A 26,933-nucleotide genomic window follows, 5' to 3' on the forward strand; every position below is an offset into this window, starting at 1 on the left:
TAGTTCCTTTGTGTGTCTCTGTTGTCATTCTGTGTCTCGTAAGAAGTTGATTTGTGTCTCTCTGAGGTATATTTGTGTCTTTTTGGTCATTGTGTGTCTAATTGTAGTTCTTTTGCATGTCTCTGTGATTGTTTTTTGTATTTTAAAGGGTCAATTTGTGCTCCTTTCGGGTTTATCAGTGTCTTTTTGGTTGTGTCTCTAAAGGTGAATTTGTGCCTCTTTCAAGTATATTTGTGTCTTTTTAGTTGCTATGATCTCTTTGGAGTCATTTTATGTCTGTAGTTCCTTAGCATGTCTCTGTTGTCATTATGTGTCTCTTTTAAGATCAATTTGTGTCTATATTTGTGTCTTTTTGTTTGTTTTATGTCTCTTTATAGTTCCTTTGCATGTCTTTGCTTTTCTTTTGTGTCTCTTTAGATGTTGATTTGTGTCTCGTTCAGGTATATCAGTGTCTTTTTGGTTGTTTTGTGTCTCTTTGTAGGGCCTTTACATGTCGCTGTTGTCATTTTGTGTCTCTGAGTTATATTTTTATCTTTTGAGTCATTGTGTGTCTCTTCGTAGTTCCTTTTCATGTCTTTGTTATTGTTTTAAGATAAGATAAGATAAGATAAGATAAGATAAGATAAGATAAACTTTATTGTCCCACAGGGGAAATTCGTCTTGGGCAGTATGGTGCAAACAGCTGCAATACTCACATACATACATGCATACATACATACAGTCAACACAGACAAGTTGCCAACATAGTGCACTGAGTGTGTTACAGTTGCAGAGTACTGGTGCAAGAGTAGTGCAACCATTTGCCTTGTATGTAAGGTTACAAACAGGCGAACTACAGGTATTGCACTGGCCTCTGTGCCTCCGTAAAGGTCAATTTGTGTGTCTTCCAAATATGTTTGTGTCTTTGTAGTCAATTTGTGTCTCTTTGTAGTTCCTTTGCATGTTTATGTTGTTCTTTTGTGTCTCTTTCAGGTATATTTGTGTCTTTTTGGTTGTTTTGTGTCTCTTTGTAGTTCCTTAGCATGTCTCAGTTGTCATTATATGTCTCTTTACAGTTCAGTTTTTGTGGTATATTTGTTTATATTTGTGTCATTTTGGTCGTTGTGTGTCTCTTTGTAGTTTATTTACATTTCTTTGTTGTTCTGTGTCTCTTTAAAAGTCAGTTTGTGCCTCTTTCAGGCATATTTGTGTCTTTTCGGTTGTTTTGTGTCTCTTTGTAGTTCCTTAGCATGTCTCTGTTGTCGTTATATGTCTCTTTAAAGATGAATTTCTATCTCCATGAGGTATGTATCTTTTTTGGTTGATTTGCATCTCTTTGTAGTTGTGGTCATTTGTGGTCACTCTCTTCCTGGTATATTTATTTTAACTGTGACATTTTGCAGGTGAGCACTCGGGGTCACCTGACACTTTGGGCCCATGGGTCTGTGCCCAGTAGGCCCATTCAGAAACCCATCCATGTTTACATTAAGTAGGATGTTGAGAGAAATACAGGATTTTTTTACTTAGAATCGTGTATGTTTACATTGTTGTACTGGTGTGTTTACCAGATTAAAAGGAGCACTTCTTCCACCACTGCGAATAAAGAAAAATCAGCCAGAGTACCCCCTGTGATGTCACCAAAGCAAAGCGTCAACAAGCACTGGATATTAGTTTGTGGTGAGACAGTGCTCTCTAGTGACAGCTTTTGAAATTACCAGAAATTAAGATGGCTCAACAATATCCAGCAGATGACGCCAGTGGACTGATTATTAACTGTGGCAGCGTTTTTATTATGGACCCTTATGTATACACACACACATACACACACACCAAACACACACACACACACACACACGTCCTATCTGTGCTGCTTCTGAATAAATGGCTGTCCCTTTACACATTTAAATGACTTGTGGTGTCATCTCACTAGGTCATTTATTTATCACTGGAAGCAGGCTGTTCCACCTCCCTTTCAGTTGAATGTCTCGTTTGTTGTATTCACTTCCTTCTCAGTCAGTCAGGCTCCTTAATGAAAACAGACTCAAACTGTTACTCACACTCCGCGTCCACATTAAACTAGTGTCAGGATCAATCATATTGCATTAGGCTGTGGCAGTACCTCCTCGTGGTGTGTGTGAATGCGCGTGTGCATGTGCACTGTATGTAGGAAAAAAAGGAGCGTGGGAGATTAGGGATTTGCACAGTGATCACACTTAGAGTATTTGCTATTCACAGCTGAAGACGGTGTCTCTCAAACAAGAAATCCCAGTCGGAGAAAACTGCTAACAGATAATATGAGCAATATGTGTGATATTGTTAACTGGGGAATTACCATGTGGCAGTATTACACACACACACATGCACTGGCCTGCATGCACACAGACACTTGTCATCATTACAAATGTGGTCAGGAAAATTACTGTGTGACCATCTGGGAGAGCTCCCTGTAATTGTTTGCAGGTTACACACACACACTCACACATTTAATACTATACCTCTGAGGACCCTCACTGGTGTAATGCATTCCAATGAGTTCAGTGTAGGGGGTCGCGAGAAGATGAGCAGATAGGAAATAAGATGAAAACATTATTTGTTACATCTATTTTTCAGTATTTATTTTACAGTCTTTTTACAATTGTACTTCAGCCAGGAACACTTCAGTCAAAGACAATGTTATTTCCATTTGCAGTATTATATTTTGTGGTATGGCTCTGTTCTGGGGCCACTCTGCCTTTCCTCTGGCCTACACAGAAAGCCTCTTTCACTTGCCTACGTGGAAAGCATAAGGCGGTGACAGCACACCTCTCTGCCCTTCCACACACTTACATGGGAAAGCCTTAAGGCAGGGAGAGCAAACCTTCCTGCCCTTCCATGCGCCTACATGGAAAGCCTAAGGCAGGGAGAGCAACAGCCAAGACCCCACAGTAACAGAACAGAGCAGCATCAATGACAAACAGAGATGACATTGATAAGTCAGACACAGCATGAAAAGGAGGAGCTGGGGTGGAGGCAGGTTGCAAAGCAGCTTGCAGAGGAAGCAGCAACAGTAGGCAGGCCAGAGCAGTTTCAATATGGCGCTCTGAATGAGATTCACCAATTGGTTGCATAGAAGGGAATCATGTGATCTATCGGCTGACTCCCTTCCATCAATCTGCTTTTGTCCCTAATCCTAACTTTAAACATCACAACTACATGCCTAACCCCAACCTGTATCTTCACATTACCTAAACTTGAATCCAATTTTAAAGTGCACCATTTCCACTACGGGGAATAGTAATTGTTAAGAACTGATACTCTTTAGTAATTGGAGATAGCTACCAGGGTTCAACGTTAGTGTTTATTTCACTTGCCGATCAGGCAGGTCAGTCAGAAATCTACTTGCCCTGCTGTGTTATTTTACATGCCCCTACACGAATTGATTTATTTATCAGCAGTTACCAAATAACACAACTTGACCATCCATCTAAACTCCTGTTAAAAGGGAAACTGAAACGCTTTAAGCTCATAAACTTCGCCTCTATTTTTTGCCTTTTTCTCCCGAGTTGCAGATGACTAATCATCAGTACTGTGAGAGGGCTCACTCCTTAGCTACTTCCAGCGTCAGTGAGTTTCTAGATTTACTCGCTCGATGTGGTATTTTACCTGCCTTGGGCAACTGGGCAATCGTTACTGTTGAGCCCTGGCTACAGATAGCTACCAGGAAAAACAAAGGCGCCATTATCTTCCTGTTTTGGTTGCACAATGGTTGACGCACTTACTTTGCACCATTTATCATGCTCTAATTTTCCAGGAAGATCTGTGGCAGACAGAATTGCATAGTAAAAGCATGGCTTAAGGGAATCAATCTAAATGCAGATGGTGTCATTATTCTACAGCCATTACATTTTGCAATCTAAAGGTACAATCTGGTGGATTTAGGGGCATCTATTGGCATCAACTGTATGTAGTATTCGTAACTATGTTTTCCTTGTTCATAATCAGCTGAAGTTAAAAATAATTTTGTTTTTGTTACCTTAAAATGAGCTATTTTAATCTACATATGGAGCAGCATGGAGTACGCTATGTTGTTTCTATGGTAACCCAGAACGGACAAACCAAACACTGGCTCGCGATTGAGCCAGTAGCATTTTTGTCGGCCACCACAGTCCTACATGCTTGGCACACTGGAGAAGTTTCAGTTCCACAACTTCACAACTGGATGCCACTAAATTCTACGCACTAGACCTTTAAACCAAAACACTTGTCTTACCCTCTTTTGCTGGCTGAAATTTCCCCACTTTCCAAACTCACTGTCAGTTTTCTAAAACACTAGTCCTCACAGAGGTGGAGCTGCATGAGCGCACACATAGAAAACAGGAGGCAGAAGCAAGCCAGTAACTCAAAAAAACAGGGTCCAACTTGAAAGCATCCAAAGGGCAGGTAGGTACTGTGCTATAATTGATTTGGACCTAAACCATAATGTGCACAAGCTCCCACCACAACGCTGCAGTATGCTGACCTGCAGTTATCTGGCACTCATTTGGGAGACAGTCTTAAAAAAACAATTTATCTTCACTTCTTCATGTTTGCATTAAATCTTATACCGTACCAGGAGACTTCAGGAAGTGTTTTGAATAAAGAAAAGTTTTCTCAAAGAGTCAGTGCCCTCTTACAGACCTGCTGCAAACTTTTCCAGTGTGGATGTCAAGCAAGAATTACTGATCCACTGTGTTTGATCCATGACAGAAGAATTTCCTCCAGGCTTGTGTAGGCTACTGTGTGTGCGTGTGTCTGTGCACATGTGTGTGTGTCTGTGTTTACCTTGCACACGTTTGTATACCACACACCCTTACACAACAAGCACTTCAGAAGCATTGTGCTGTGCACTGAACGCTGTGTGCTGCTCAGTCTCTCTAACCTTGGCATCAGTGACACACCCCTCTCCCCCAGAATGCATTTTCAGCGTGTTACTAAGCACGGTTCACCCATGGAAACAGAGACACTTGATTGGAGTGCACTCTCCCGCTAAAAGCCTTATTCTCTTTCCCTTTATATTTAGAATGTGTAGCGTGGAGCGGAAAATGTACAAACCATTATTGGCTGCTGCTTCAGGTCACACAATCAGAGAGCAGGGCTCCCAATTGTAATTCCATGGGTGGCTAGCTGGGTTTCTCTCTCTTTTAGGCGACAATGCGTGGGGGACGCACTACAGAGGCAAATAAACAGGACCTCCTACCCACACACCATTCATAAGATAGCGTGTGTGTGCATGTGTAGGCTGCCGGATGTGTGTGTGCTGTTTGTTTGTGTGAGTTTATATCGAAGAGGCCACCTAACTAGTTTCAAACACCACGGGATAAACTCAGCTACAGTTTAATTTATGGCTCAGTAAAACAACCATGACGTACGCCTGACTCAATTATTGAACAATCGGGCACTTGATCTCAGGTAGGCAACAAATCATGAGGGGCGCTGTGGATGTCTGTGCCCTTAGGGGGAGGTAGTGTTGTCGGGCGCATAATGCAGAGGGATTTAAATGGAAGTCAAGTGATGATGTAAATGTATGAGCACAGAAAGCCGGTGCCTTATACCTCTGCCTTGCAGCTCGCACAATGAGCAGAGGTGGAAGGTAACACAGTGCATTAAGGCCAGTTGTGAGGGAGAGGCAGCCGAGCATGAGGAGACTCTATAATTCAGCTGGACCATATTTCATAAGGAAATGGTTCACTTTAACTGCAACGTTTATGTGATGGTTGTAATTAACAGTTTCTGTGCAGAGTAGGGTTTTATATGCAAAATCTGACCACCTACAGTGTAGAGCATTAATCATTTATTTAGCACTCTGAAGGGGATCGTTTCTCAAAATGAGGGCTTTGACATTATTGAAAATCCTAAATTTATGAACTACATTACTTACTACATTTAAAAAGATTTGCCTACTTGCTCACAGTGAGCACCTCTTAACAGTGGTGTCCCCACAAAATATTCATATGGGTGGCCACATGGGGCCACTGAATATCTTAGGGTGGCAAACCAAAACCAAAAGCCGTAACTGACGTTCAGGAATTCGATTATACTGCTGAAGTTGGCAGTTTAAAAACTATGTCAATATGAGAGTTAAGGAATCATTTAGCTCAAACTGGTCTCACTCTGAAGTCGTCGAAATCTGGCGCTTGGGCAGTCAGACACTGACGAAAAAGCCGTCCGTTAACGTCGACGTGATACATGGCTGGTTGCTGTTATAGTTTTATGGTGCTCAGCAGCGGCAGCGGGAAACGCAGCAGGACACGAATGAAAGTTAAGGCGACAAAAGTCCAAGTAGGGCAGGTGGATGTGTCTAACAAAGACCTTCATCCGGCGTCCCGTAAGATTATAAAGCCAACCCTGTTCCTTTTTCCTAAACCCAACCACATGTTTTTGTTCAATCAGGAGAGACAGAAGAATGAAATAAAGATGAAATTTAATGCAAAATATAAGCGTACTGATTAACAGATGATTTGTGCTGCGATGATTCTAACGAAGTCTTTGGCGCTTCAACACCAGAGGGAGATTATTTGTGATCGTGGGACATCTGAGCAGCAGCAAGATTAATCCCCCCATGGAGTCCAGACACTGGCAGTGGTGACTGCTGATGACCTTGGTTGATGACTGCTGAGGCGAATAGAAGCTGCATCTGAGAAGAGTAGGCCGTGATGGGGAGGTGGAGGGTACACACAGCAGCAGCATGAAAGGACTGGTAGAGAAAGAACCATATTTAAAGTGAGGAGCAGTGAGATGACAGGCTGATGGAGAAGGTGTGTCGCTGTGCTATTGGTTGATTGTAGGTCAGCTGTAGAACAGCTGATGACTCAACTGACAGCCCCGAACACTGACAGCCAGAGATTGAGCGTGAGCATACGTGTGAGGAGTGAAAAGCAGGGTGAGGAAGAAAGTTACAGCCTAAGCATGAAAAGTATTGTCTTCCTGACTGAACTTTCACTAGAGCTTCATTTGGTGAAGGCAAAGAAATTTAAATTTGTGGTGTTGTACCAGCAAAGTGCATTTATTTTGAAAGAGACTGTATGTAAACAGTAAATTTCCTGTGAAAACAGTAGTGTATCTTGAAAGAAGACAATACACGTAACAGGCAGAACTTGACACGGCATCCCAGAACGTCAACAACCAATGCACCCAGGGTACCTTGCACATCATATGTGGATGTAGAAAGTCCATGACCAATCATCGATATATGTGACGAGGTTGGATTGAGAATGTGTTGCTTAGTTATTTATTTTGGTTTCTTATTTTACAGTTAATGTCAGTAATTATGTATATTATAATTATATGCATAGACTAAAACTGGTTCAGATAACATTCTGAGTTCCTCAACAATCCTGTTTGAATATGTAATGTATCCATTTTAGATGATTCATTGTTCTTTAAATAAACAGGTTCTTCTTTTTCTTAAAAAGACAAATATAAAGCTGTAATCTGAAGGAGTTCATTAACTGTAGGGAACAGAAGTTTTACTGGGAACAAACCCTCTCAAGTTCAGAACCCATTTTCATTTAGATATCTTAAGATGAGAGTTCGAGTGACCCCTCTGAAAATGAACATGCCAAGTTTTCCTTCCAAAATTTTGCCCAGCTTTGAAGTGGTATTTACCACCCTTGCCGACAAGCCTTACGCCTCATTTCCACAAAACTCTGTGTACATATGCGAGTCAACTGGAACCCCATTCATTCCTGTGAGGACCTCGGTAGTCTCTGATGTGTTTGCAAAACTCCTTATCGGTTTTGGGAGGTTTTTGTTTATTGCGTCCATAATTTGCCTCGAGTATGTGGAAAAAAAATAAACTTTTGCGGCAGATTTTGAGCAGACCGTATGCATCGTGCTATGGGAAATTGACATGAAAATGAATTATCTAACAGACTGAGGAATGTAATACAGCTCCCTTCAGCCATTGTAAGAGCTTAGAACTTTACATAGAAAATGCTGGACGCTCTCTGAGGCCCCTCTCATCCCGTATGCCTTGTTTCCACTTTCGTATGTGTACAGAGACATGGCAACTGGAAGTCCATTCATTCCTATGGGAAACTTTGTGATATGTGATGTCCCTGCAAAGCTCCTCCCCTTCATAATATTTTCAGAATTTGCCTCGAGCATGTTTAAAAAAAAATTGAACTTTTGCGTTGAATTTTTTGAAGAGACCATCTGACAGTCTGCTATGTTTGCCAACAGGTTGCTAACTGACTAACAGGCTATTTCCTTCAATTCATTTGCCTGTGTTGATTGACAAGTGAGTTGTGTGATTAAAAAGAACTTGTTTATCTAGTTTTAACACAATGTGAATGTTATCCAGCTAAAATATGGTTATACATTATATTCAGTCAGATTGCCATTCATACGTCTTTTTAATTAGATATTTCACAAAACATGCTATGCACCTGGCAGGCCAACATCTTCACTTATTTGTTGCTATGCAATATTGATCCTGTTTTTGTCCCAGTAATGTTCCAAGTGATACCCCAAACCGCTGCAAACAGGAAAAGAATCCAGGCACTCCAAACAAAAATGAGAATGAGGAAGGAAAGATTAGATTAAAAAGCCTTTAATATAATGGCCAACTCATTAAAAAGCCAACATGTTTCGACCACTGTTGGTCTTCAACAGGGCTGGAGAAAACCCAAACCACTGGATGGCAATAAACGGATAAAATTAGCCTCTCCCCCATGGCTACAGGTAGTGTCAGGTTTCTATCATCCATAAAGAAATGCATAAATATTCACGGATCTACGGACACCAGTCACATACGTAAGTTGAAACGAGGCATTACAGGCGCAAAATAGTTAATAGCTAGCTAGCTAGCTAGCTAGGAGTCATCTCTAAATGCAGCTAGAGTAGGTGACTGCTAATGCTCCTGGAGCACCAACCTACATTGTCATTTTCTTTCCATGAGACAGAAAATCGGAGTTCAAATTAAGAAAAGACAGGAAAAGGGCAAGAAAGCAAACTGACTTCTTGAAAATGCAGTTTATGAAGGAGACATGAATCAAGTGAGTAAGGCTGGGGGGCCCACAGAGACTGCTCATGCACAGGGCCCAGACTTTGGTGTTACACCCCTGTAAACACCTGACAGGCCAACCTCCTCACTTATTTGTCGCTGTGCGTTATTGGTCCTGTTTTTGTGTCTGTACCGCTGAATGTGCATATTCCACAAGACTGGATGGTGGAGAACGGCCTTTTCTGCGATAATGTTTTCTCCATCCAGAAAGAGATGCAATTCCTTGAGTTGAACACTAGGGGTGTACTCCGCATACTATAAGGAAATACGGACACAAAACAAGGCATTAGGTCGAGTTTTCCAAAAATACCACTACCTTTGCGCTAGCTTACAAAATGAGTGCCCTACAACCTTTGTCATGATTCTGAGTTTGTTTATATTCTGTCATCCTATGGACTTATTTGGGAGTTTTCTGTTTGTGTTCCTTGTTTCATGTTATTCACTCATGTTTAATCTGTTTCCTGTTTTATTTTGTAGATTCTCTCCTCATGTGTCATGTCTGGTTTTACTTCCTGTCTTTCTGTGTTTTCCCGCCTTTTTTCTGTCACACCTGTCTCGTTAGTCCTTCCCTATTCCCAGAGTCTTCCCTTCACACCTGTTCTGTATTAGTCTTGTTTGCTCCACCCTAGTGTTCCTCTTCACACCCTTGTTGTCAGTCAATCCCCATCTCCCTCCTTGTGCCCGTGTCCTCCTGCTCCAGCTGTGTCTCGTTCTTGTGATCAGCCTTCTGTGTTTATATACCTGTGGGTTTCCCTTTTTCAGTTTGTCTGTGTTCCTCCTGGGTGCATTCTGTGGTCGTTCCTGCATTCATCCCTGTGCTCATCCCTGTGCTCATCCCTGTGCTCATCCCTATGCTCATCCCTGTTCATCGTGTTTTTCCCAGTTGGCTTTCAGTTTGGTTTTTGTTCTGCTTTCATTTGGACTTTGAGTTGCCTCCCTGTACTGGATGTTTTCAATCAGCTATATTAATGCTTGCTTTTTGTTAGAAACTCAGACTGTCTGTTGATCTGCATTTGGGTCCTCCTCTGAACTGACAAGTGACACCCTTTTAAAGACAGGCCTCCAATTGTTTTCACCAGAGGGGCCAGGGCCCTCTCTCACACCCCCCCCCCCCCCCCCCCCCCCGTTGGGATCGCCACTGCCCTTTTATGGCGCTCTAGCAGTCTCTATTAAGAATGACCATGACAAATCACTGCAGCATGTTCACAAATCTAACCCCTGCATCACAAATGAATGTGTGTTGGTCCTGTACACCTCGAACATTAGTCCTAACTTTAACCTTTGTTGTTTATCAGTGCCCTTCAGTCACTCAATCGACCTCCAGCTGCTGCAGTGAAGACGTTTATTGGCCCTAAATGACAGGAGCTGTCGGAGGTTACATGGAAACTGGTGTTAAGAACAAAGTCTAAAGATGCAGGGATCACACAGGCGACCTAAATAAAAGCCATTAATCAACCAAAGGTGCTGTGCCTCATATTGAAAGGGATGATGATGAAGATGATGATGATGACGGAGTAGCTTTAAAAAGTGCAGGAGTCCCTGGAATGAAACTAATGTTTTTGTAAAGCAGATGGCATCAACCCAGCGCTCTCAGCTGGACACCTCAGCGTCCCGCGGAGTTAATTGACCGGAGCAGTACCACCCAACAAGCCATTCCTAATATAAGTGCGTCGGTTGAGCCGCTCGGTTATACATATAATCTGAGAGAGGGAGAGAGAGACAGAGGGAGGGAGGGCTACAGGGAGAGAGAAAGTAAGGATCCCATGACGCCCACAGCTCCACAGTGACATCACCGGGTCTAAAAAGTAGCGCAGGAGGGAGATGGGAGGCACCCCACTCATTAGATTTCGTCGTAAGGTCCTGTTCAGTAGTGAAGATGCTGCTGCGCCTCTGTGAGGAAGCCTGTGATGTGCGCCAGCGGAGCGACTGTACCTTGGCATCCCGGTGAACTTCTGAGGAGACAGAAGGAGCGAGAAACAGCTCCAGAGACTCACAGACTGAACCTGCTCTGCGGGGATCGTTTCACCACTGAAGAAACTACGCGGCTACGCACTTTGACTTCATATCTGCCTTCATGCGCAGAGCTGGAGAGCTTGAGGTTAACTTTGTTTGATTGGAAACGCTGCCATCAGTCAGGCTGTCCTTCACGGGGAAGCATTAGTATCTTTTCATCTGTAAATCACTGTAAATATCTCATTGTAACTTTATTTCACTTTGTCTAAACCATTCTGTGCTCGCTGTTCAGATGAGACTGTCAGTCATACGCGCGTCTCCAAACGAGGACGCACCGAGAACGCACAAGGGTCGAGATTATTTGCTCGCCTCTGAGCTCTTAAACACAATGTCGCTTCGCTGCAAATGACACCAAATTATATAATCATGAATTAAATATCCCCACCTTCAAAGCAGTAATTTATCCACTGAGGAAAAAAAGGACCAAACTCCGTGCGCTAAGGAAGTTTTAAGTTTTTCGGGCTGTAATGTAAATCCGCAGAGGCTGGTGCACAGCAGTCAGCGTCACGAAAATTTACTCGTGTTCTGTTTCGGAAAGAAATCTTATCTACAAAGTGGCAAATATTCTTAATTGAAAGGCAGTGATCTGTGTCTTGACGCATTGCCCAGGACTGTTTTGTATGCTTAAAATGGACTTGGAAGAGCTGCCGTGGAGGATGCAAGGGAGCTATCGTTTGGAAACAACACAGGGACAAAGCCAGAGCGTCTGAGGTAAATATATAATTATGATTTATTATAATCACATGTATTATGAAAATAAGCACAGCATTTATTGCGCACAATGTATGATTATCTGAGACACAATTGTTAACACCGTATAAAAAGTGAAATACATTCTTTAAACACAGTTTATTTAGTGATCAAACATATTCTTTATCTATAAAGAGTCCTGGAAAGCTAATCCCAGTATGGCCTCGGTTCTGGAGAACGGCTGCTCCATGGAGCTGAACGGCTGGAACAGCAGTGTGAGCAGCGCCGGAGCCTCGGTGCCCTGTAACCAGAGCATCCTGAAGCTCGCCCCTTACTCCCCTGAAGCCACGGCGGCCTTCGCCACCGCCATAACCTTGATGGTCCTCTTCACCATCGTGGGCAACATCATGGTCATCATCGCTGTCCTGACCAGCCGCTCCCTCCGAGGACCGCAGAATCTCTTCTTAGTGTCACTGGCTGCTGCAGACATCTTAGTGGCCACACTCATCATCCCCTTCTCTCTGGCCAATGAACTGCTCGGCTACTGGTTCTTTAAGTCTCTGTGGTGTGAGATCTACCTGGCGCTGGATGTGTTGTTCTGCACCTCCTCAATTGTGCACCTGTGCGCCATCTCACTGGACCGCTACCTGTCCATTTCCAGGGTGACCTACGGGCGTCAGCGGACTCCCCAACGCATCAAAGCCGCTATTGTGGTGGTGTGGCTCATCTCTGCCATCATCTCCTTCCCTCCTCTGCTCTCACTCAACAAAAGCGAGGGAGGCAATGCGGGGACTGACAGAGGACCTCAGTGCCAGCTGAATGATGAGCGCTGGTACATCCTTTACTCCACCATCGGCTCATTCTTTGCCCCCTGCCTCATCATGATCCTGGTCTACATCAGAATCTACCAAATTGCCAAACAAAGAACACGATGCCCACCAGGAGAGCCCAGGAAGGATGGGGTCGGTTGTGCTACACCCAGTCAGCCTCCACGACATGTGCAAGCCAACGGGAGGGATGATGAAGAAAGCACACCCCCTTCATCAACCAAAGCCTCCAATACCAGACCCCCCACCCTCGCCATCACTCCCTCTCCCACCTTGGGAGACACTCAAACCACCCAGAACACCACCACCAATAATCTCCTGCAACCTCCATCTCCTTCTCTAGCCATGACCCCTGTCACAGCCTCCCTTGATACCTCCCCTCATGGCCCCACAACTCCGCCCTCTGTGCCTCAGTCTGCCCCTGCCAAGACTAAAGAGAAGGGGAAGAAAGGCAAGCGGCAGGGAGGGAAAAAGGCTGATAATAACAATGGTGACAGCTCGAGCACAGAGAGTGACATGGAGCACAGCCATGGAGGAGGCCGAGGCAGCACCAGCATGCCCGGGTCACCTGCAGGGGTCCACTCCCCGGCCTCAGTCAAGCGCTACCGGGACATGATCGCGACCTCAAAGGGGGCTCGGCTGGTGCCAGGGAGGAAGTCGAAACCAGAGAGCACCCCTGGAGCAGCCAGGCGCAAAGCAATGGTCAACAGAGAGAAGCGCTTCACCTTCGTCCTGGCGGTGGTCATCGGTGTCTTTGTGGTGTGCTGGTTCCCCTTCTTCTTCTCCTATTCTCTGCAGGCAGTGTGCCCGGAGACATGCGCCATCCCTGACCCTCTCTTTAAGTTTTTCTTCTGGATCGGTTACTGCAACTCCTCACTCAACCCAGTCATATACACCATCTTCAACAAAGACTTCAGAAAGGCCTTCAAAAAGATACTGTGCAGAGGCACCAAGGGTACTTTCTTCTAGCATACAAACCCACTGTACAGGACATGGACATTTAAAGAAATGCAATCATTTCCATTTGTCATAACACTCAAAGGGCTGTTTTAAAAAATATGTTGAACTGTGGAAATTCCAGCATAACATTCAGAACTGAGAGCCACTCTTTTACAGCCACAGTGTGCGCAAACATGAAACTTGGACTGTGAAATCTAGTGTGCAGCAGAAACACATTTTTACAGGGTGTGGGATGAAAACAGGACATGGATCAGAGACAGCACCAGACACTTCACTGCTTAGCACTCCAGTATAGCAGATAAGATTTTGATTGCAAAGTTTTATCTGCAGATCACATTGAATAATGGATAATGCTGGGATACAGAGGGGTGCAGAACCATGGAAGAAATGTACACATAAAACTTAAGGTCTTGAGGAAAGCAGGAAAACAGTTGAGAACGAATTCCTGGCTAAAAATACAGACAGTTTAATGTATTATATATGAGGTTTTGTAGTTATTTAAGACTCCAGGACTAATGGGGAAAGAAAACAAGTATAAAGAAGGAAAAGTGACCTTAGATTTCTATGAGCCTAGGGCCATTTATTTATCAATACAGAGCACAAGGAGCACACAAGGTTAGTGGTGATTTCTTACGTCTGCAGTCTTAATTCACCCGGCTGCAGGGCAAACATGTGTTCCCAGATTTTTATCTAAAAGAGCAACAACAAGAGAAGGGTTTCTGATGATCTCTAATGCGACGGCACAGACAAGGGCGCCCTTTCAAACTGAACTTGTGGGCTTTCATGAGGAAAGTCTGCACGTCAGACACCTTGCTCCTGGCTTGGTGTGGGTCATAATGGACTCTCAGATTGTTTGTAATGACACTCTCGGCTTTTATCTTTCATGAAGTACAGAAATGGCCGAAGTGTGGGGATTTTTGACTTGAGTGAAAACCACATGTGTGATATGAGGATGTGAAAGTAAGACAGTGTGACCCCCCCTCCTCATCCTCTTAGCTTGTTGTTTCTTGCTTTTTAATTTAACCTAGGCGATCACATCACCGGACTGGACTGAGCCATCCTTCTGATTAACTAAATATTTGGACATTTAAGAAACAATCACACCAGTTTTTAGCTGCTTCAGATGTTTTTCTGAGTATCTAACGGGAGGTGCATCTGCTGAAGACTGACAAAGAAAAAAAAAATCCTATTATTCAACATTGTTTTCCAGACACCTGATTAAGCAGGTAGACATTTACATTGACTGTAAAGGACAGATGAACAATGCAATTATGGATGTGTAATGTTACCCCTAATTACGCCTACATGGGTTATTCTGAGAGCCATTTGGCTGAGTCACTCCTTCCCTCTGGCACATCATCGCCTGCAGTGGACCTCTACATGGCACATTTGGTTTATAGCTGAGAGGCGAGAGGATGAATGGTACATTTATTTTTCTCACCATGAGACTGAGGCTCTGTCAGCTTCCTTGACAAAAAAAAGAAAAGAAAATGTGTCTGTGACTGTGAACAGCACACAGGCTTATTGACTCAATGGGACAAGGGCTGTCAGCAGCAACTCTTCAATTTACTAATTGTCTAATACTGCTGACCTGTATGAGTGTGTGTGTGTGTGTGTGTGTGTGCGCGCGCGTGTGCGTGTGTGTGTGTTGACTTGTTTTTCTGTAGAGAGTGTCAGTGCCTCCTCTGGCTGCTATGTACTACAGATCTACTGTAATATTGATAAGAACAGAGACCAGATTTCCTGGTGCAGGCATCGTTTTGTGAATGTTTTTACTTGATGGACAGATCAGTGGTATATCGCTACATTGAGAAAGTCTTACTGAACTTAAAGTCAGTGTTTATCAGTGATATTGAGTACATGGCTTTTTAGTGATCACCATGGAAGGATTACTGAATGGGGCCTACTGTGCACAGAGCTAGGCGCCAAAAGTGTGCACCTGGGCCTTCACCTGCTAAATGTTGCTCAAATTAAAAAGTACAGAGCAGGAACAGACTCAAAATTACCACAAAGAGATGCAAAGTAGAAGCAAAGAGACTCCAAAATAACTTCAAAAGCAGCCAAAACAACCATGAAGAGACACAAAACAACCTCAAGAAGACACAAATGACTGTCAAGACACAGATCATGACCACAAAGAGACAAAAAATGACAACAAGGAGACACAAATGACTATCAAGACACAGAAACTGACCAAAAACGACATAAAATGACCACAAAGAGAAACAACAAGACCACAAGAAAACACAAAATGACTACAAAGAGACATAAAATGACCAACAGGGACAAAAAATGACCACAAAGAGGCACAAAATGACCAAAAGAAGACACAAAATGACTATCAAGATACAGAAAACAACCCAAAATGACCACAAGGAGACACAAAACGACCAAAAAAAGACACAAAATTACCACAAGACGACACAAAGTGACTATCAAGACACAGAAAATGACCAACAATAGACACAAAAAGACCAAAAAAGAGAGACATAATGACCACAAGGAGACACAAAGTGACCAAAAGACACAAAAATGACCACAAAGAGACACAAAGTGACTACAAGGAGACACAAAGTGACCAAAAGAGACCCAAAACTACAACAAGATGCATAACGACTACAAAGAGATGCAAAACCATCACAAAGTCTGTACGTCTTGCTCCTGTGTAGGAGAGGTGGAGGGGCCTTTTGCGTATCTGAGCCCAGGGGCCCACTGTCTCATAATCCACCGATGGTGATCACCCTCAAGGGACCAAAGAGCCTTTCAGGACACCAGCCTGACTCAGTGATATCTGGCTCTGTGTTGCTTAAACAAAGTATTTCTTTATATTTGGTGTATGTGACAGGAGGCAAAGATTGAAAACACTGTATTATTTATTTCAAACTATTTTGTGTTTTCTGTCTGTTACCTATTTATTGTTCAGTTACTGTGCTTTTGCTCTGAAAGTCGAGCAAAGTGGAAGTGATATCAAAGAGTGAGAACACTGTACAGATTTTTAATATCTTCGACAAGAGCAAAATCGACTCTTGCTTCATGGAGGTTGAGCTACATTTGAGCTTGGGGGGACGTATTTGTGTTGAAATGATGGAACGTTGCGCACAATGCAGAGCCTACAATGCAACGTTTGTCATTGTTTCTTCTAGTTATCGCAATGTTCGATCAGAGATACAAGCACACGATCAAGCGTACCGCAGGAAAATCTCTCTACGGCACTGTTGTCAAACTTTTTCCTGAAATAAGTAATCGAACATGAAAATGTCAATAGCACCCATAGCCAGTTTCAGCTGGATGATCTGAAGGCTTTCTGCGGGACATTAAGGCTACAATCCATACCACACAGTGCTGCTTGGCAATTCCAATAACTGATAAAGCAAAATGGGTGAGAGTAAGAGCTGCGAGCACTTACACAACTGCTCCCTGCCCTCATCTGAAATGGTTATTTTCTCTCCAGAAATAAACAGCTATAGCAACGCAATTATAACAAAAAATAGCCACAGAGGCCATGAATCCATGGTCGTTTCCGATATGAGTTGCAACGCCGCTCAAACCCTCCCCAACCATGGCTTTATGTGGTGAGACTGCAGCTTTGTTTATTTTATAAAAAGTATGAATTTTGGCTTCAAGGTGCCAGATGCAGTAATCTGCCTCTTGATCACCGTCTTCTCCCCTGAAACCGCCTGTATTGTCTCTTCTCCTACTGTGTTTGGACCAAACTGCATGGTCTAAGCTTTACAATCCTCTATCCCCCATCTGTCATCATCCTTCTCCAGTTTGGAAATAAAGCTACTTGAAAAAGCATGAGTCATCTCCTGGTTCGTTTATTTCATATATTTTCACATGACGCAACATCAGGCATGAGGGAAAATAAAAAAATAACAAAAATAAGGTCATTTCCAGGGAGAAAATTACCAATAAGTTGTTTCACAAATATGAGAGAAATTACACATGATGTTTTTCCAGCATACACGTCGAACCGAAGTGCAATCTGAAGCAATTTGCAGCCATAATAAAATAGCCCTGAATGGCAACACAACTTCAGGAAATAGTCCATAACATTGTGGGCTGATGGCAGATCAAGATGTCATTGGAAAAATCTCCTCTCGCAGTGGGACACGAGAAGTAGGCCGCAGCAGTGATGTCGCCCGCTGCCAACAAATAGAGGACGTCTATAAGGAATAGGAGCATGTTGCCAAATATCACATATGCACACGTACATACTGAACGTGTCATTCTCCAACAAGTGTCACATTCTGCATTCAAGTCATGAAGGAGGCTCAACCCACACAGATGCAGCCACACACACACACACACACACACACTGGTAGTGACAGCTTGTTATATTTGAGGTCAGCAGCCTACGGTGAATTGTAATAGATTTATGCTGATGGGCAGTTTGGGGATTTCTCCGCACTGAATCAAGTCTCTCTGCCCTGTTTTCTCCTTCACACACATATCTCCACTTGAAGATCCCCACCCAAGTGATGCCCCACCTTTATCTCCTCGCAGTTTCATCTCCATATTCATGGCAGTGCTGTGGTTTGAGGTGCACGAGGAGGTGAACAGATAACTTATCATAAGCAAGCGCAGGGAGCCATGAGGTGTATGTTTACAGAGTTGTATATTCATACAGACACAGTGTCCCTAGGCTGCTTATTCTCCAGCCTCAGCTGGAATATAAAGCAGGCCTGAATGGTGGCGGCGGACCCTCCAGAGAGCGGATGGAGGGGAGATGGACAAACATGAAACGCTACATACTCATTAGCTTCTACTCAACACAAGATGGTGGCCTCCAGAAGTAAGAAAAGAGGTGTACACACAAATATAGAAACACAGACACAGATTAACTCTCATTTTCAAATTTATGATGGATGTGGCGTTCCACGGCATGAATATGTATGTGTTTGGAGGGCGTTCCAGCGTGGAGCATTTTTTCATTTCCAATCTCCTGCACGTTACAACGGCAGATAGATTTCTTCACTCTGTAATTTGGCTGTTGAAAACACCCAAGAGGCAGGATGAAAAATGAGAGACAGAACACACGCAGGCTCTCTCCCTGTTGAAGGTGGAGGCATTAAAATGCACTTTGTGGAATCTGTGATAAAAACGTCATTTTTAGGGGGGCACAGGCAGTTATGATTAGAATCGCTTTAGGAGTCTGTGGCTGTTTAACGGAGTGGTACTCAATGGTCAATGTGTGTGTCTGTGTGTGTGTCTGTGGGGGGGGGGTCTTGCAGTTCTATCTTTAAGGGAACCAAATTGAGCTTTAGACCTTGATAGCGAGAAAATAAGGACATTTTCTTCACGTTTATTTGGCTTTCCATTAGCTGTTACCTTGGCAACAACAGCTCTAGGTGGGGTCAGAAAAAGACACAACTAATGCAGGTTTATACGTACACTACATACAACATAGAGAACCTTCCGTATCTTAGCTCAGTATGTTAATTCTCATTGCTGCCTTCAGGACGTCACCACAGTCTATCTGCCTGTTTATTTATGTCATTCATTTGTTTATTTATTACCAGTGCAAATAAGTTTTGTACACTGTGATTATTTACTTTTGCGATAAACAGTGGGTGTTTTTTTTCTCTTCTTCTTTTTTGGGCGATTTGACTATTTATTCCTCCTGGCTTTAACTGATAATGTACAGTGTGCCAGTGACGTTAGCATGCACGCCACTGTGCATTAACGTAAACGTCAATGTCCATGTAAGTTTTTATCAAAACAGTACAGCTTTAAAAAGTTTATATAAATGCAGTAGCTGCCTCCAAATGCCCCTGCAGGGATAGATGAAGTTGAATTGAATTAAATTGAGTCACAGTATCACCATGGCCCCAAACAAAGGCTGACACAATATCACATTTTCACTACACAATATTGTTGCCAAAGAGGTTCATCATAAGGATATCATCGCCATCCATCCATTTTCATCCACTTATCTGGGGCCGGGTCACGGGGCAGCACGCCAAGCAAAGCACCCCAAACGTCCCTCTTCCCAGCAACACTTTTCAGCTCCTCCTGTGGGAACCCAATACGTTCCCAGACTGGAGGCGCCCAGGACGCATCCTGATCAGATGCCCAAACCACCTCTACTGACCCCTTTCGACACAAAGGAGCAGCAGCTCTACTCTGAGCTCCCTCTGGAGGTCTGAGCTCCTCACCCTATCTCTAAGGTTGAGCCCAGACATCCCACTGAGGAAACTCATTTCGGCCGCTTGTATCCACGATCATATTCTTTCCGTCACTACCCTGAGCTCATGATCATAGGTGAGGGTTCGGACGTAGATGGACAACACATTGTCACTCCGACCTCGTCACATATTGACATTTTGGTCATGGACTTTCTACGTTCACATACAACGTGCAAGGTACCCTGGGTGTGTTGGTTGTTGAAGTACTGGGACACTGTGTCAAGTTCTGCCTGTTACATGCATTGTCTTCTTTCAAGATACACTTCTGTTTTCACAGGAAATTTAACATTTACATTCAGTTTTTTTCAAAATGAATGCACTACGTCGGTTCAACACTACCAATTTATGTTGGGTTGTTTTCCCCTCAAACACATGTGGTTAGGTTTAGGAAAAAAGAACAGGGTTTGGCTTTAGAATCTTACGAGACGCAAACACCTCTCTCTCGGGTGAAAGTTGGTGTTTGTTGGACCCATCCACCACCCCTGCTGCCCGCTCTGCTTGGACTTTTGCTGCCTTAACTTTCATCCTTGTCCCGTTGAGTTTCCCCTAACACTGCCAGGCACCATTAAACTACAACAGCAACCGGCCATGTATCATGTCAACGTTAAAGGACGGCTTTTTTCGTTGGTTTCCGACTGCCCAAGCGCTGGATATCGACGACTTTGGAGTGAGATCGTGCTCTAATCAGATGCCCAAACCACCTCAACTGACCCCTTTCAACGCGAAGGAGCAGCGGCTCTTCTCCGAGCTCCCTCTGGATGTCTGAGCTCCTTACCCGATTTCTAAGGCTGAGCCCAGCCACCCCACGGAGGAAACTCATTTCGGCTGCTTGTATCCACGATCATATTCTTTCAGCCACTACCCAGAGCTCACGACCACAGGTGAGGGTTGGGACGTAGACGGACCAGTAAAGCAAAAGCTTCACGAGTGAGGGTATTATCGCAATGATTGAAAAAAAACAAACAAAAAAAAGTCACATTCATCTTTAACTTTGTTTACTGTGCATTTTGTCTCTTTTATGGCAAAAATATGACACTCAAAAAGTGTAAGGAGTTTGTAACCACAACTGTATAACTGTACCTCATTCATAGTGAAAAGGTGACCAGGTGGCGCTGGAGGACGGCAACAAAGAGATAACAGAAAGAAATGGAAATTATTTGAAAGACACTAGATCATTCAAACGATATTAACATGTAGATTATTAACAATCAACATTTCATTTTTGAATTATACAGTCACCTCAGTACTGGTCCTTTGTGGCACATTAAATTAAATCCAGATTTATGGCAAACAAACATCTGTATGAATGTGAGCACCTGTACTGCCAACATGCATTGCTTCTGATAAAGAATTTTTATTATTATAATCATTTATTTATTCTTGAGTTTGAAAGTGTGGCAGACGACTCCAGAGAGATACGACAGCTCCACACATTACTGTTTTATTGCACTGGTGTTCGACTGAGCTAATTTAACTTGTAAGGTTTATGGGTTAGAGAAAACATTATGTCACTGAGAATCCTCACAAGTAGGAGCACAGATGTGTGTGTGATTCAAAAACACAAATAAAATAAAGAATAAGAATAATAAAAGTTCACTAATTGACACACAAAGAGACGCGTCAAAATAAAAGCTGTGCAGTTTTGAAGCTCCAAGTGTGATGATGTTTAGAAATATATTTCCTCACCACTGAATTAGGAATGAGACTCATTTCTGTTTTTCCCCGTGGACACAATTACTTTCATGTTTTTCATGGATATAAACACTGATGCATTATTGTGCCTCCTGGTGTTGGTGAAGAAAAGAATCCAAAAGGCCAAATTGTCACATTATTATCACGGGCAGCATCAGCCTTTGCTGTAATAACTCTATTAGTGCTATGCTTCTGAGAAAAAAGCAAAAATCAAAACAGAATCATCTGATTGAAAAGTGACAAAAAGCATGCACAGGCTGTGAAATGGCCATAAAATGTGTTGACAGATCAAACTCCAATAAATTAGATTAGTTGTGCCGTTTAGTGCGACTTCCAAGCGAGGTTGCCCAACATGAAGACTGGTAGAAGACGGCCGTGACTTTATTTAGCCTTGTCATCATGGATAGGTCACAAGGATCCTTTTGATATGCCCTCACACACTCAGGCGAACACAAACAAACACAAAGCAGGAGCACACAAACACGCGCGCGCACGCCAAATCAGTGCACACACAAAGAGAAACAAACTCAGGCTTAAAATAGAGAAACAGATGACTAACACTCAACTGCACAAACAAATACACACTTATGAATGTCAGCACACACATGCTGTCACATGGGTACACACATACACACACATTGCAGACGGCAACAAAACAAAAAGAATAAGATTAAAGATTATTTTCCTGATCCGCGTCGATTCCCTGACACAGCCCATCATTTTTAGCTCAAGCGTCAGTAGTGCGTTACTGTATAATTTATGTATTGATCCACAGTAATCAGCGCAACATCAATCTCGTCTCCAACTTTGTACTAAAAAGACCTTTTTGGAGTGTGGGTGTGTGTGTGTGTGTGTGTTTGTGAGTGTGTGGCTAGAGACGAGAAAAAAAAGTTTATGAGAATGCAAAAGGAGGAATGTTTGTTTGTTGACATACAGTATGAGTTTTCGAGTGTGTGTGTGTGTGTGTGTGTGTGACTTTTGGCACAGGAGGCAGAACAGGATGTGCAGGATGGACGTGACAGTGTTGTGTCCTTTCGGAGCTATACAGTAGTACAGTAGGCCAAGTAATGGACACAACACTGCAGATAGTTACCATTACAAATACTCACAAGACATTGCAAGACATTGCAGCGAGACGTTTAGGGCTCCCGCATCTTCCAACACCATGTCGCATCAATTTTGGTCCAGTTTTTGCTGCTGTCTGCAGTCTGGGACTCCTTCCAGGCGTATAGCGTACCATTTTGGTTCAATGAAATGTTGAAATGTCGTTCAATTTACACTTAAATGCAGTTTTAAAATCACGATGCCTCCGCTTCACTCACAGAAAGCAGTTAGAACAAAAATGCTGCATAAGTATTTTATGAAGCACGCAATGAGAACTTTCAGTATGTGAACTTCTTGTGAACTTTACCCAACAGAGTTTGGGTGCACGTACAGAATGGAGATTACCCACAGATAGGGTTTAGACATGGCTCCTCTGTTTGAGTTATTGCAGCAGTGGTGCAATGCTTCTATTTACATATTGGGGCTGTATAGACAGTGAAAGAATGTCCAAAGGTGCAAATGTCTCAGTCAATGTTAGACTTTCCTCACTGCGAAATGAGGCATGCTTGATGAGTTACCCCATATGTGAGTTACCCTACAGGTGCACCTACTCAGTCATCAAGGCTGGACTGAACACACATGAAGCAATAAGCCAGCAGGTCAACTCATAACAAACAATCTGAGTTAATAATATTACATATGGAAAACACTTTACTATTCATAAGTAAATGTTTTTAAAGAAATAGTTAATTTTGGGACATAAACTTATTCACTCTCTTGCCAAAATGTAGATGAGAGGATCACTACTGCTCACAGGAGCTGCTGACTGGGGGTTTCTGCTGACATCATTACACAAAAACAATTTAACCGTAACACCATTTTATAAATTAGGCCGCTGACCTTAGCTTCCTGGCATCATCCCACAAGTTCTCCCATCTGCTTTGAAGCCTTAACAGTGACTGATTTCAGTGGTCGGCTTCTTATCATCAGTGTGGATGAAGGGCTCCATGTGACTAACAGGAGGAGAGCGTGCAGCACAGTAAAGAGAAAGAGGCATTTATTTCTTATCACAGTCTCAGCATTCAATCCTTGTTTAGGTTTTTGTATCAAGAATATCTCCAAGGGTTTCAAAGCCTTTCACTGTAGTTGTTTCTTTTTTAATATTAATGTTTTTTTGGTTCACTTTGAAAACTAAAAAATGAGGCCAGCAGACAAGACTCTGGACACAACATACATTATATTTCTCTATCTTTTTGATGATTAGATTCAGAAGTCTCCAGTGTTGTTTTCCCTACTCATAAAGCACTCAACCGGCACATACAGTCATATGTTTTTGTGTTTTGTGCCGGCAGCTCTGAATATTATATTATTAAATTTTCAATTATTCTACATCGCCTGAAAAAGAGGTTATGACATGGAGGGGAGATGAAGTGGCTCCGTCCTGCAGGCATTTACAGCAGCTTTCTGTGTGAATGCTTAAATATGTCTGAAATCTATCACTGCAACATTTAGGTAGAGCTGTGTGAGTCCAGCATCGAAAAGAGGAAACCCTTGCTTGCTAATCCATCATAATAAGCTCGCAGACTTCACAGACAAGTCATGTGAGATGTTTAAGATAACTATTTCCTTTAAGCCTCTCTGTGCCAAGTTAATAACACTCTGTAAACCATATTTCAGAAAAGGGTACCACTTATTTCAGGATGCTGAAGCGCACATACAGTCTTCCCATGCCATTCATTTGGTAATGTTGAATGTCAAATGTCAAAGCCATTTAGTGACATTTTGAAGAGTTTTTTCCTGAAACACACTGCGGAGAAGGGTAACGATCAGCCTAAATTATCTCCCATTTAGAGTGGATTCTGCTGCCAGAAATACACATTTAAAAGCATGAAACCAGTGCCCTTCACTCTGATGTCACATAAAAAACGATTAATGATATTTAGGTTCTAATTTCTCCCCTTCAGGCTCTGAATGACTTTTGTAAACAAGCGGACAAAGTCTTACTTCTGAATCTAGCAGTTACTGCTTCTTTTACTGGAGGCCATCAACACCAGCAAACATTCATAGTTATATAATTATCTTATTATTATCCCAAACAGCCTGCTTATTAGTGGTGGGTGTTGGAAACCAAACCCCTTTTTATTGTTGCTGTGGTAGAATTAACTTTGGGTTCACACTGCGGACCTGCAAAGAAATGTCAAATATTCTCACTTAACCATAATTTTTCCATTTTTTTCTTCCCATTTACATAAACATTTTAAGAGATGCTTAAACACATGCAACCATGTGAAACAAAACTATTTGTTTAAAGGAACAGTTTCCCCCAAATTCAAAGATATATTTTTTTCTCTTAAGCCTCCCACAGACTGTGATTTGTTTTCACAATCTTATAAGTTTAATGCAGCCACACTGTGTGACATGGACACGGAAACCACTCTCTCAGGTGAAAGTCAGTGTTTGTTGGACCTATCCACCAGCCCTGCTGCTCGCCCCACTTGGACTCTCACTGCCTTAACATTTATCCTTGTCCCGCCTCATTTCCCCCTGACGCTGTCGGGCACCATTAAATTAGAATGGCAACCGGCAATATCATGCCAACATTAAGGGACGCCTTTTTTCGTTGCTTTCTGATGCCGCAAATCACTGCCAAAGTGCCATTCTTCAACAACTTTGGACAAAGCATGTAACAGGCAGAACTTGACACGGTGTCCAAGGACGTTGACAACCAATGCACTCAGGGTACCTTTAATGTCGTAGCTTGACATGAAAAGTTCATGACTAAACATTGGTTGTTAGGTGGAGGTGTGTCCTTTGCCTTGGCAACACTGTCTCTAGGTTTCAGCCGCCTGTAGCTCACTTGTCACCCAGTTTGGTGACCTCTGTTTCACATATCTCTGCATGTCATCTAGGTTCATAGGTTCAGCAAATTTTGCCCCCAGAAATAAGCACTCTTCAATGTACTTCTCCATAGTTGCCTTAGGTCACCACAGAGGACAAAGTTGACTTTATTGTGGCAGCTGGTTAGTTAGCAGGCTCCCTAGCTAGCTCATTGGTTTGTTAGCAGTTTCTAAAGTTACAGTACAAGGCTAATTGATACATTATTTTGTATAGGAATTAGATGTAATTGTCTGTATACAGTTATTATATCATGACTAACAACCAATCAGATTGTTTGATTTGACCCATCTGTTTTATAAAATACAGTTGGTGGCTGTAGTTCAGTAGATGAAACTGCTCACAGCAAGGTCCGTGGATTATCTTGAGTAACCAGGTCATGATTTCTGGAGAGAGACATTGCTGTTGAGTTTGTCAAATGTGTGTTTTTTCTGTGCTATGAGCACCACAAGGCGAGTGACACCTAGTACTATTATAGCCGATATCTCCAACACTCAGCATCTCACACTAAAACAATCTAGATAAACAAACAGCACTACAGGTAACAGGAAAATATGTTCTTTTGATTTTAGAGGAACTGTGCCTTTAAGAGAGAAACTTTCTCTAGTTACACCTCGCTGCCACCTGAGGACACTAACGCAGCCAGAGACACAGCTTGGCAATTATCTCCTCCTGTGTCAGACAGACAAAAGTGTTTGTGAGCATGTGCATGTGTGTGCTCATGTTTTTATGTATGATCGTCTCGCAGGCATTTCAAACTCTTACTCCAGTATAACACATGATTGTTGAAGGCCGGTGCTGTGGCTGTCATTGCGTGCCAAATGACAAAAGCGGCTGACTGTGTGATCAGAGAACAAGAGGGGAACCAGGAGAGGAGGGGGTAATTTGACGGGGACGAGTGTTACTGATTGACAGCTGAGAAATTCTCTAGATTACTTATCAAGCATGGTGACCCCTGAGTGATGGAATGAACAATAATGAAACATGACACGGGGCTAACAGGAATTGGCATCTCTTGCCGCTTATGGCAGGGTGAATATGGGAATATCTACCTGTTAGAGTGTGTGTTTCTCACACTCATGCAGGGACACACACAAAAAACAATCACATTACGAATGAATTTGCTCCTGCTTTATGAGGAACTGCGTGAGCTCTCATACAGCAGTAGCAAATCAGCTGAGCCTTGATAGATACAAAGCCTGCAACTGAAGAGTCATCTAATGCCTGACGCACACTCCAGTGCCATCACCGGATATAATGACGCCATTGGACTTCAGGAATTAACACCTGAGTCTACTAACTAGCTATTAAGGTAATTTTGTGAGTCTTGTGATGACGAGTGTAGCGTGCCAAAGTATTATTTGTCCAAGGCAATTATCTCAGTGATGTTTCCTGATACGTCTTGGAAAGGCGCATCATGCACCATTCTGGCTTTAGTGAGTGTATGCCTACGTGCCCTCTCTTTGATTCATTTGTGGGTGGATGCCCAATTATCTCAATATTCTTCCTTACTGAAAGTACACTAAATACTTTATTGACATTATGTGTAGCATGCAGATGAAAACTCACATGTGACTGACACCAATTAAAGATATTCAGCGTATATGGTGAGTCAGAGTCAGT

At 42.8% G+C, this 26,933-nt stretch overlaps 1 protein-coding gene across 1 annotated transcript; it reads left to right on the forward strand.

The window, feature by feature from the left end:
- The first annotated feature begins 10,857 nt into the window (after positions 1–10,857).
- On the forward strand, positions 10,858–17,269 carry adra2b (adrenoceptor alpha 2B). Its single transcript, XM_050052048.1, has 2 exons — positions 10,858–11,725; positions 11,902–17,269. Exon 2 carries the CDS (start codon positions 11,923–11,925, stop codon positions 13,498–13,500), a length of 1,578 nt encoding a protein of 525 aa, XP_049908005.1. The 5' UTR covers positions 10,858–11,725; positions 11,902–11,922; the 3' UTR covers positions 13,501–17,269.
- Positions 17,270–26,933: the final 9,664 nt, after the last annotated feature.

Source organism: Epinephelus moara, chromosome 8 (assembly GCF_006386435.1).
Source record: "Epinephelus moara isolate mb chromosome 8, YSFRI_EMoa_1.0, whole genome shotgun sequence".
Lineage (NCBI taxonomy): Eukaryota > Metazoa > Chordata > Actinopteri > Perciformes > Serranidae > Epinephelus > Epinephelus moara.

Bases quoted from the DNA above. Each gene is read 5' to 3' on its own strand.
- adra2b (XM_050052048.1), top strand. From the start codon at position 11,923: ATGGCCTCGGTTCTGGAGAACGGCTGCTCCATGGAGCTGAACGGCTGG.